At 36.7% G+C, this 11,943-nt stretch overlaps 1 protein-coding gene across 1 annotated transcript; it reads right to left on the bottom strand.

Annotated features, from left to right (window-relative positions):
• Window positions 1-9,365: 9,365 nt before the first annotated feature.
• LOC125118077 (heterogeneous nuclear ribonucleoprotein D-like) lies at window positions 9,366-10,517 on the bottom strand. The gene has a single exon (XM_047764223.1). The coding sequence runs from the start codon at window positions 10,461-10,463 to the stop codon at window positions 9,366-9,368; it is 1,098 nt and encodes a 365-aa protein (XP_047620179.1). The 5' UTR covers window positions 10,464-10,517.
• Window positions 10,518-11,943: the final 1,426 nt, after the last annotated feature.

Here is an 11,943-nt window from a genome sequence, read left to right as displayed (position 1 = left end):
ATAACCTGGGGTAGAATACTACATAAATAATATGTCTTTCCTAGAGCGTCACATCCATGGACACACAATGTACAGCTCTACCTTATCTGTGATGCTAACTTTATCACTGAGACAAAGTTTTACTGATTTCTCAGTGGTAGAATTACTTTTTTTCTTGTAAGTAATAAGCAATCCATGGGAAGACATTTTAAGACCATGAAAATATCCTGCTTCTGCCTGATCAAGCTCCCCCCTACAAATTTAATGTCCATTGGTAATTTTTGCCTGTGTCAGTCTTTACTATGATGGCCACAAATGATGATTTTTTTCCAACTGTAGCAATCCCTATAATGTTATCCAGGATTATCTCACTCTTCAACTACTTATTTATGTATTTATTTATCTTATTATTATGATGATGGATACTTATTTCTTCAGTGGTTTGTAATACAGTGATCACTTAATTTTAGTTACGTTGTTGAGGTGCCTGTATGGCTGTGTTGTTTCCTTTCCAGCTAAATTGTAATCTTCCCAACAGTGGGAACTGTGTTTCTGTTTCCTTCTTATTACATTTCTTCCTACACAAACACTCACGCACACACACACACACACACACACACAAACCTCTAGTCCAAAACTGTTTACAGAAGTCACTTACTAAAGACTGACTAAATGACCAACGTCTTCAGGGTGCTGGCAGTGACATTTGTAGCTTCAAGTCATAGACACATGTGGTTGCCCTATTCAGTTTATTTAATCACCACCAAATAAAATATTGGAAGTTTAATATGGATCCTTGTGATAACTACTTAGGATAATGTTTGTGGAGAGTCAACATTTTTAAGTCACCGGTTGTAGCATGTAATTAATCATGCATTTCCTTTAAACCTCAAAATTTAATCTTTGCTCATATTGTGTATGAAAAGTCACATTACTAAGTTTGCTTTCAATTTATTTTACTACTCTGTCATGTCTAATGCTCTTTCTATTGCAATATTGTTTTCTAATGTAAAACTTGCTCTGATTCTTATTTCCCACCTGAATCTCCCTGGTTTGTTTCTCCCACGGTACTCTCTAAAGAAACAGGAACAGACAATATTTTTCCTGATAAGCTCTAAGTCTATATAGGATATTGACTTTGGAGACAGCATATTGTTGGTGGCTTAAAAACAAGTCTCTCTTTTCAGTTCATTTTTAAGAATATGAGCTGTAGGAGTTCCTGTCGTGGCTCAGTGGTTAAAGAATCCGACTAGGAACCATGAGGTTGTGGGTTCGGTCCCTGGCCTTGCTCAGTGGGTTAACGATCCGGCGTTGCCATGAGCTGTGGTGTAGGTTGCAGATGTAGCTTGGATCCCACGTTGCTGTGGCTCTGGAGTAGGCCGGTGGCTACAGCTCCAATTAGACCCCTAGCCTGGGAATCTCCATATGCCACAGAAGCAGCCCTAGAAAAGGCAAAAAGACAAAAAAAAAAAAGAATGTGAGCTTTCCCTAGATTGTAGAAATTACTCCCATAGTCTCTTGAGAGTTCAGAAATCCTTTAGCAAAATTTGGGTTTGTGAATATGTATACACACACATTTCTCTATGCTCTGCCATATATCTCTTCACATAGGATACACACAAATAGTTTTTTTTCCCTCCATCTACTTCACTTGTTATTTCCAAAGTGACTCAGTGGCAGGAGTATTTCAGCTTCAATAAATCCCTTTTTTGTTGTTATAGCATTTCTCCTCTTCTAGCCTAGCATGGTATGTGAGGGAAGGTGTTCTCCAAAGACATTAGCTATCGGTAGCTGTTGTCTTAAGAGATTTCTGAGTCCCTGTTCAGGGATTTTAATTCACTTTGTCTCTAGCTTCTAAAACTAGCTTCTCCATACTTTTTTTTTTTTTTGGTGTTCTATATTTCACTGAAGAAACTCCATCTAATCCAATTTCTCCTGCAAACTTTGAGTTTGGAATTAAGCTTTTTATACATGCATACATGCACATGTCACAATAGGTAGAGGTACTGTTTTTTGTTAGTTTAAAGTTTTTATTATAGTTGATTTACAGTTTTTATCAGTGTCTACTGTACAGCAAAGTAACCCGGTCATACATATATATACGTTCTTTTTGTCATATTATATTCCATCATGTTCCAACAAAAGAGATTGGATATCTATTCTAAATGTAATAGTTTGCATCTACTAACATGTTCTAAAGGAAATCACTGGAAAAAAACAAAAGTCCTAGCTATGGGTCCATCTTGATGTTAACACAGATTAATGTGGCTTAAGAATCACCTCTTGATAAATAGGTGGGGGTATACCAATGAGAGGTAACATGTAAACTGGTATAGTTGGTGATGACATTATTCTGGATAGTTTTTAATGTCATTATTGTAAGATATTGCCAAAAGGTAAAGATAATTCAATAAAGAGGCTAACACATCAGAATTAGGGATGTTTTTCTAAGTACAAACATGAAGAAACAAGGAATTCAATTTGCTCTCGCCCTCCAACTTTTCACAAACTTGCTCTCCATTTTCTATTTATATTTTGGGAATATTTGAAAATAATATTCGACAAAGCTTAAAGATGAAGCTTCCTAACACCAGACAAAAGGATTAGTCTCTTTAAACCTAATTTTGGTGTTGTGTCCCTTCCTCCCTTTTGTTCTTTGTACCAACACAACACATTTTTCTATAGTATGTTTTTGGTCAGTTTAGCATTCAGGACCAAACATCAAAGATATCATATCATCTTTTTTTCTGGAACTTAATTCCTTTTCGTAGAAAAACTGAGTGTCATGGCAGTTCCATGATTTGAAAATGTATCCTTTATGTATATTTCAAAGTAGTCTTTTGTTCTCCAATTTATTTTTTTCTCATGTTACCACTGCCATTTTACCTCCTGTCCCAATAATTTTATGTTTAATATATATGTTTCTGAACTTTATTCTTATCTTTGAGTAATTTTGTTAGAAGACCTTGAAAGTGTTAGTCTGACTTAGTTTGCACATGACGTTATGCTGAGAGAGGCAGTGTTATCCAGTAAAAAACATAGAGACCCTGGAGAATTAGAAAGAATTGCATTTGCCGTCTGAGTCTGCCACTGACTAGCTGTAGTTTTATACACAAATAACTTAACCATGTCTTTTTTATTTATATGAGATAAACAATTATCTACTTCTTCAAACAGTCATTGTAAAGGTTTAACTTAATAAGATAACACATGTAAACATCTAGTTCAGGTCTAGCAAAAAGGCAATCTTGCGAATATGGTAGTTACTGTTATTTTTATCGTTACTGTTGTGTTTTGGTTTTGGAGTTTATTTTTAAATTGTTTTTTATATTGTGAGAGCAGGAAGAACTAATAAGCCTGCTCTACTGCTTGATATAAGGAGTTGCAAACAGATTTTGGTATTGTCCCTGATTGCCTCAGAGGGCTGGGAAATTACTCAAATCTTTCTTTCTCTCCATATGAAGAAATAAATCATCTATGTAGGGAGTGGTGATGGCTATTAGCTGATTAGTTTTCTCCAAACTCGTTGACCTTACAGGAATGTATAAATACTAGGTGGTGGTTATTATTATTTTTTTTTCAAATGAAACCCTTCTTAAGGTTTTAATGATTCAGAAGTCCTGTGTTTTCATGTTATTGTATATATGTAATTGCGAAAGTGAATTTCAGCCAAAAAATTTTGGAGAGACAGCTACCATGTGTCTTTTCCCTTTAAGCAATTTCTTCTGGTTTTATTTCATAGATGCCTTTTTAACACTTCTCTGACAACCCTTCCCCCAAGCAAATCAGGGAGTATCAAAGAACAGTGGGGGCTATTAAAAATGATATTCTGGTATATCATTCTGATTTCCCTTAGGGAACCATTTTGATATTTTATCAGACTGTGTCTAGTAGTCTATGGAGATTTTACTTATATTTAAGACTCAAAATCCATAAAAATCAAGTGTATTTTTTGTTGCATTTGCATTTATATAGATCCTTTAATATATTTTATATCATAGTTCTTTTACAGACCAATGAATTACATAGTTTAATGGCAAGGATTATAGCTAGAAAAATTGACAGCTATTATTTACAAAAGTCCCCCTTTTACACATTTCTGCATGTGAGAAGGAATGTTGCAGATTATAGAAAAGTGTAAGTGGAAGGGAATTAATTAATACCTATAATTAAGACAGTATTAAGTTACTGTCTTTCAATGTCAATAGTGATTGTAAAACATATTATACTGAATAAATGGATATTAAGGGGCTTTTCATCAGATCAGGCAACCAGCTACATTCATATCAAGGATCATCACATCAGAGCTTCCTACCACAGTATGAAGATGGGCTTCTGGACAGGACATATATGTAGAGGTGGCAAACATATTCACAACTTGGACTCTTGGCTATAGAAGAGATGCTTGAAAGCTATGTATCACTAAAAAGGATTCTAAGCAATCATAAACATAAATTATAGAATCCTGCCTTCACTTTAGGACTAGTTTCACAGCTGACAATTGGGAAGATTTACATGTATTTGTAAGAATATAGATTGTGGAATTAGCAAGTGAGAAATCTAATGGATTGGGGGAAAGGGAAAAAAGATACAATTTACAGAAAATGTAATTTACTCTATAAATTAGAAGTTTTACTATTTTCTGAATTCAATTCCATCTCCAAGATCCACCTTTTAAAAAAATATTGCATCCCTTACAATACTAATGTATCATGGTGTGGTAAATAGCAGGAACCCTGCTAGTTTACACAGTGGGGAGTCTCCTCTGCTTCTCCAAAAAGAGATGTTTGATCTTCTTTCATATAACTTAAATTCAATCAAAATATGCTTCAAGGACTACTATAAAAAATTTAACTGATGCTATCTTATATAGTTGAGGATCCTTGGGGTATATACAAAGTTAAAACTGACTGGTTCATGTGTGAATATTAACCCTGTAATCATAAAGTCCTTGAGTTGAATGAACTCTTCTTATGACACTTATTACAGAAATAAGACTCTGAAGGTTAACAGGTTTCTGCCATAGACTGAATGCGTACCCTGCCCACCCACCCTACACTCTGCCAAATTCATTTGTTGAAAGCAAATCACCAGTGTTGATGGAATTTGAAGGCTGGGGCTTTTGGGAGGTGATTATGTCGTGAGGGCAAAGCCCTCAGGATTGGGCTTAATAGAGAGATCCCTTAACCCTTCTGCTGTGTGAGGACAGTGAAAAGATAGCCAACTATGAACTGGGAAGCCAGTGCCAGACACCAAATCTGCCGGTATCTTGAGCTTGGACTTCTGTTTTCTTGTCTCCATGATTCTCATATCTGGTTCATCATTAGAATCCACAGGAGGAGTTTTACAAAATAGAATTGCTGTTTCCAAACTAGACCTACTGAATAAAGTTTTTCAGGAGTCTTTTTTAGTGCAGGGATATTCTTCTAGTGCCTTCTAAGGAATTTTTATATGCCAGGTTTGAGAACCATGGATTTAGACCAAAGACAATCAGATTTGGTGAAGTTTTATCTCTAAGTATATTCAGAAATGAGGATTCCATTAGGTCCATAGATAATTTGGAATTAATTACACCGTCATGACATAATTTTAAATCTTTTTCCTACAAAACGAAACTATAAACTCCAGCTCGACTTGCCTTAGAAACTAGCCTTGCTCTTTTCTTTAGGAGCTATTCAAAATATTAAAGGATTGTATTTAATTATCCCCCAGGCACTTTTTATCAGTAATAACCCAGTCCCCTTAATTTTTTTTCCCTATATGTCTTATTTTCTAACTTTTTAATGGCTTTTGTTCTTCTTCTGAAGAACCTAGTTTCTTCAAATACGAATATGTAGACACCAATAGCATACAAACTCTGAGAAGAATAAGTTGACTAATAACTAGTCTTACTAGAATATCCATTTCTTTTTTTTTTGTCTTTTTCTTTGTTGTTGTTGTTGTTGTTGTTGTTGCCATTTCTTGGGCCGCTCCCTCGGCATATGGAGGTTCCCAGGCTAGGGGTTGAATCGGAGCTGTAGCCACCGGCCTACGCCAGAGCCACAGCAACGCGGGATCCGAGCCGCCTCTGCAACCTACACCACAGCTCACGGCAACGCCGGATCGTTAACCCACTGAGCAAGGGCAGGGACCGAACCTGCAACCTCATGGTTCCTAGTCGGATTCGTTAACCAGTGCGCCACGACGGGAACTCCAGAATATCCATTTCTAATGGCAGGAATTTAAACTTGGCTGTTTCAGTTTTGGTCAGCCATTATGGCTTATAATTTTTACTACTTAAGCATTTCTATAGTTAATACAGACCTAATGAAAATAGGACTCAGCCATTATCCTAAGAATAGTAATAAAATCTTTGGGGGCTGAGACTTTCACAACTTACTTTTTTTTTTTTTTAAATATATAGCATCTAAACACATACATATACATAAACACAGACATAGCTGTCTGAGGGTCAACTGGACTGCTGTGATCAGAAATAGTTGATTTGGGGAGTTCCTGTTGTGGCCAGGGGAAACAAATCTGACTAGTATCCATGAGCACACGGGTTCAATCCCTGGCCTCCCTCCATGGGTTGGTGATGTGGCATTGCTGTGAGCTGTGGTGTAGGTCCAAGGCGCAGCTTGTATCAGATCCTGAGTTGCTACGGCTGTGGTATAGGCCAGCAGCTTGGATCTGCTGTGGCCGTGGCCGGCAGCTGCAGCTCCGATTCAACCCCTAGCCTGAATTTCCATATGCCGAGGGTGCAGGTCTAAAAAGCAAAAAGAAAAAGAAAAGAAATAATGATTTGACATAACCCTGACATAATTGCATAACCTAATTTCTAACAACTAAAATAATATCTTTTAGCTAATCATGAGCCCCCTCCAAGAAAAATAATGAATTTAAGCCAGTCTCCTGAACTTATATAATATGCTGAAATCTGAACCAATCCCCACTTTTATTTTTCCTACTGAGTTTTTTAAACCTAAATCAACAAATGAACCAACTGCGACTGGAAAAAAATAAATTTAGTTTTTAAAACTGAAATATAAATACAGAGCGAAACCGAAATATCGAAACATTTGCCTTACTGATTCTGATTTGGCTGAAAAACTATTTTGTTTAATTCCTTAGTTCAGACAGCCAACTTGGAGATAGCTATATTTTTTTGTCCAGCTTAATAGACAAGTTAATGCTCAAGGGGTAGAGAAAAAAAAGCTCTTAATCAAAAATCACCTAGCTTTATCCAGTAAACTCTGGTAAATTAAAGCTAATACCTCCTAAAACTTTCTGATGGCGGAATCTGTTACATGTATTAATCCTGAATACTTATGGACACACATGATTTTGACTATTGCATAATACCATTTAGTTTTGTGAATTTTCTTATTAGTTTACCTGGGTATTCTTTTACTTTGTGTCCACACAGCATACCTGCTTTTATGTAGTTTTCTAAAAAGTAAACATTATATGGAACAATATTTAAATTAACTCAATTGATCTCCTGATATTTTCAAACTGAGGTTTGATATAATATACTTTAATACCCAAGGTCAGTGAGCATAAAAATCTCCATTGCATGCCTATTTTAGGGGGTGCGTGTGTGTGCGTGTATGTGCGCACGAGTGTGTGTGTATATGTGTAACACTGATTTCTGTACAGTTATTTCAACTTTTCAAAGCAGTTTGACATCTATTATTCCATTTAATCTCCATACTTTTAATCAAGGTATTTACATATTACATATAAAGTTCTCCCACCATCAAAGCAACACAACTTGTTCAGATATTTAAATAACAAACATTTCTTACTAAAAATGAAAATAATTACCTCATGTTTTCTTTATTTTGCCTTCTCCTATTTCTTCCTCTTATTCAGTTTTGTTAATGTGTCATCATTTAATCATTTGTTTTTAACTTCCTACTCTGTGCAAGAGCTGTAGTTTACTATCTAGCTAGCTATCTTGCTAGATGCTAAGGAGAATACGAAAAAGAAGACAATATATTTGGCTTTAGGATATCTGCATTATGATAAGGAAAGTAAATACATATGATTTGAAGTAAAATAGACTTTCTCCTCACATTTTAAATTTGTTCCACCAGAATCTTGGTTTCCTGTCTTTCCTTCTTGACAATGAATTACCTGAAGGCAGAGATTGAGTCTCATTGATTTTCAAATCCTAGCATGGAGCTCAGTGTTAGGCATGTAGTAGATGTATGCTGTTTCATGTCACTCCTGTTTTAAATCCTTTAATTTCTCCTTATTGACTAAAGATAGAATTCAACCCCTCAGCATGTAATATAGACCCTTTATGACTTAGGTCTGTACTGTCCTATATGATAGCCACTTGGCCACATGTATTGAGCACTTGAAATGCAGCTAGTCTGAATTTAGACATGCTGTAAAAGTAAAATACATGCTAGATTTCAATGATTTAGGACCAAAGCAGTGATGTAAAAGGTCTCATTAATAGTTATCTTGATTATATCTTAAAAATGACATTTTGGTTATATTAAATACCATTCATTATTAAAATGAATTTCATCTTTTTTGATTTTAAAAAATGTGGTTATTTTAAATTACATATGTGGCTTGCAGTTGTTTCTAATAGACACTTGTTTCTGCTCGTGAAAAGTCTATTTGCTCTCTTCCAAAAGTGAGTGCTAAATTCCTGTTTCGATTCCTTTGCATATCTGCTTGGCATTCTCTCTCTTAGTACTGTCCATTGGCAAAGGACTACCCACTCTACCCCATCTTTGACCACCCCCCTCTCCAGATCTGCTTTAGTTGCCCTGTGTCTATAATGCCACATCATTCTTCACAGAGCCTCATCTAGCACTTATCTCACTGTATGGTGTTTCTTGGTTTATTTCTGCCTCTTTTGAGACTGGGGCTGATTCTCTGCGAATCTCCTGCATACACTTTCTGGGTTAGCATAATGCTTAATTTTGTTGAATGAATGCAAGAAGGACTTGGTTGAATAGCAAATCTAAAGGAAAATTTTAAGGTATGAATGTGGATGATGGCTCTAACCCAAACCCACCACCCTAGACACAGCCCCCAAAATAGACCCCAAACTTCCCCCACTTCCTTCACAAAAAAAACCCCACCAACATGAAACAGGAGCCACTATAGAGTTACATATAAACCCAGTAAACATTTATTTTTGAGAAAACATTAACTGTCATAAAATAAAAGTCTCAAATCCTTGTTATCTTTTCGCTCTAATGTCAAAAGTTTATTAAAAACAAAAACAAAACCCGGTTCTTAAGAAACAGCTGGAAATGGCTGAGAAAGTTAGTAACAAAGTCTTAGTAAACAGTCCTTCAGTCATTTCCTACTTCAGTAACGGTAAGTTTTCATTCTCAGAGAGAACGGTTTTGTGACAGTGGCTTCTTTCTTCATCTTCAGAAAGGCTGATAAAGTCCCTGATAACCACCGTTAAAGGGAGATGCTTCATTCATTTGAACATTGTAATTAGTAAATGCAGTTCCAAAAGCATTAGTCCCATAGTTATAGCTAAGAAAATACTCTCCACCATAGGTATTAAACACTGGCCGATCATTGTAGTAGGCATTATGGAAATTTCCATACACTTGATTAGAAAAATTAAACCCTTCATTACAGGCTGAGAAGGGAACAGAAACAAACACAGGAGAAGGGCTTCCATCACCTCCAACTGCCCCACAAACATTTGGATTTGCTCCAAAAGCATTTGGATTTACTCCAAAAGCACTTGGGTTTGCTCCACAAAGATTTGGGTTTGCTCCGCAAAGATTTGGGTTTGCTCCAAAAGCACTTGGATTTGCTCTGCAAAGATGTGGATTTGCTCCAAAAGGATTTGGGTTTGCCACATAAGGATTCAGGTTTGCCACATAAGGATTCAGGTTTGCCATGTAAGGATTTGGGTTTGCCATGTAAGGATTTGGGTTTGCCTGGGAGCCTATTCCTCCCCAGCGGTTGCCAACTCTGGCAAAAGGAAACTCTCTTCCTCCCCTGTGTTGCGACTTCACATATGCTTTTGGGAATGCAATTTTAATTTCGCACCGCCCAGAGCCAATTAGATGGTACCTGGTTTCTAACAGCTTCCTCACTGGTTTTTCATCCGTGTATGTGATAAAACAGAAGGCTCGTCTTTCGTTCATTCTTGGACACACTGGAAGCTCAATATTCTCAATCATGCCAAAGGCCCCAAAATACTCTCTGATTTTTTCCTCAGACATACGGGGGTTCAACCCTCCAACAAAAACTTTTCTTGGAGGGAATTTCACTTCCATGGCTTTAGCCCGTTTAAGGTCGATCATTTTGCCATCCACTTTGTGCTCTTCGACTTGGAGCACCTTTTCAACGGAGGCACTATCTTTGAAAAGCACAAATCCAAACCCCCTAGAGAGTCCGGTGTCTGGATAGGTTTTTATAATAAAATCCAGGATCTCCCCAAATTGGGTCAAATATTCGAGAAGAGCTTGCTTACTGATATTGCGGGATATTCCCCCGATGAACATTTTACTGGCATCGTACTGATTCTTGCTGGCTTTGATTAGGAACCCCTGAGGGAATTGTTGTGGTTCATCCATTCTGTTCATGGCAAAGTTAATGCCGTCCATCGAAGGGAGGCTGGCGGCGGCGGGGCTGTATTGTTGCCGAAAAGCGTGGCTCAGTTTCAACTGGCAGAGAGGGGGAATATGGGAATTGGTGGGGGAGGTGACGAAACAGGGACGTGGTGACGTGAGACGGTGAGACCGTGGGAGTGAGTGGTTTGAATTTTGAAATGGGCGGTTAAGGAGGAGTGCTTATTGTACACTGGCTTGCTCTGGAGAAATTGTCTGGCTTCTGGACCTGATGTTTATGCCTTTAAGGACAAAACAATAGCCTCTCCTCCCCCTACCCCCTGCAAAGGGAAAGTTTATCAGGAGCCACAGCTACACCTTGGTGGCGCATTCAAGTTTCGTTAAAACTCGTTAGTTCTTTCAAGATGGAGCCTGCATGTCTCTGTTGCCACTTGTTCATCACTGTCCTTTCCATCCTTCTGGTGTCTGTGGAAGTATTTGGGGGCTGGGGTGGGAAAGGAGGTGAGGAAGGTAAACTGGAAAGTGAGTACAGGAGGAGCACAGTACCTGCAGGTGACGCAGAAGGAATCTAAAATCAAATTCAAAAAAAACCTTTGTTGATATGTAACTTACATATGACCCAATTCATCCTCCTGACATGTTTAATGTATTTACAGAGTTGTGCGATCATTACCACAATTTAATTTCAAATTAAATTAAAATTTTTAATGACATTTTTTTAAAAATTAAAATTTAATTCCCCCCAAAAGAAATTCTGTACCCCAATTAATTTGTCTCTTCTCATTTTACCCTGAACCCTCAGAAATCATACAATCTGTGGCCAATATTTTCAAAGATCATCCATATTGTGGTGTATTTCAGTATTTCATTTTTTATGGCTATGTTCTACTATACAGATTACCACATTTGGTTTATCTTTTTCTATAGAAAAAAATATTTGAAAGTATTGATGTTGTTATATTATTACATATGTGCATTATAGTTAGAATAAGTATTATAAGGGATTTTTCTGTCAGTCATTTGTATTTCTGATTTCTGGCATGATCAGTCAGTCAGTGTAAATAGGATTTGTCACAACTGTCCAGGTTATTGAGATGTTATTTAATAATAGTCTAACCTTTCCTTGCATCTGAAGACAAAAACTCAAATTTTTGAATGCTTAATTGACTAAGTTCTTCCTTGGCCACTTCCTATCCCATGCAATCAAGTAATTTCTGTTTGTCTTCTTTCAAATACTAGCTTTTTTGAGGGAAGAATTTTTAAATTCCTCCACAGTACCTCCCTACAGATTCTATCTCTAAATACTTGCACTTAATGAATTTCTGAAATTACTATTTTTTTAAAAAAATTTCTATTGTTAATAATAATAATACATGCTTATTTCTCTCTTTAAACTTGTGTACTCACCATCATT

This window comes from Phacochoerus africanus, chromosome X (genome assembly GCF_016906955.1).
Source record: "Phacochoerus africanus isolate WHEZ1 chromosome X, ROS_Pafr_v1, whole genome shotgun sequence".
Classification (NCBI taxonomy): domain Eukaryota; kingdom Metazoa; phylum Chordata; class Mammalia; order Artiodactyla; family Suidae; genus Phacochoerus; species Phacochoerus africanus.
Note: the sequence above shows the minus strand (reverse complement) of the source record. Positions and strands in the feature narration are given on the sequence as shown.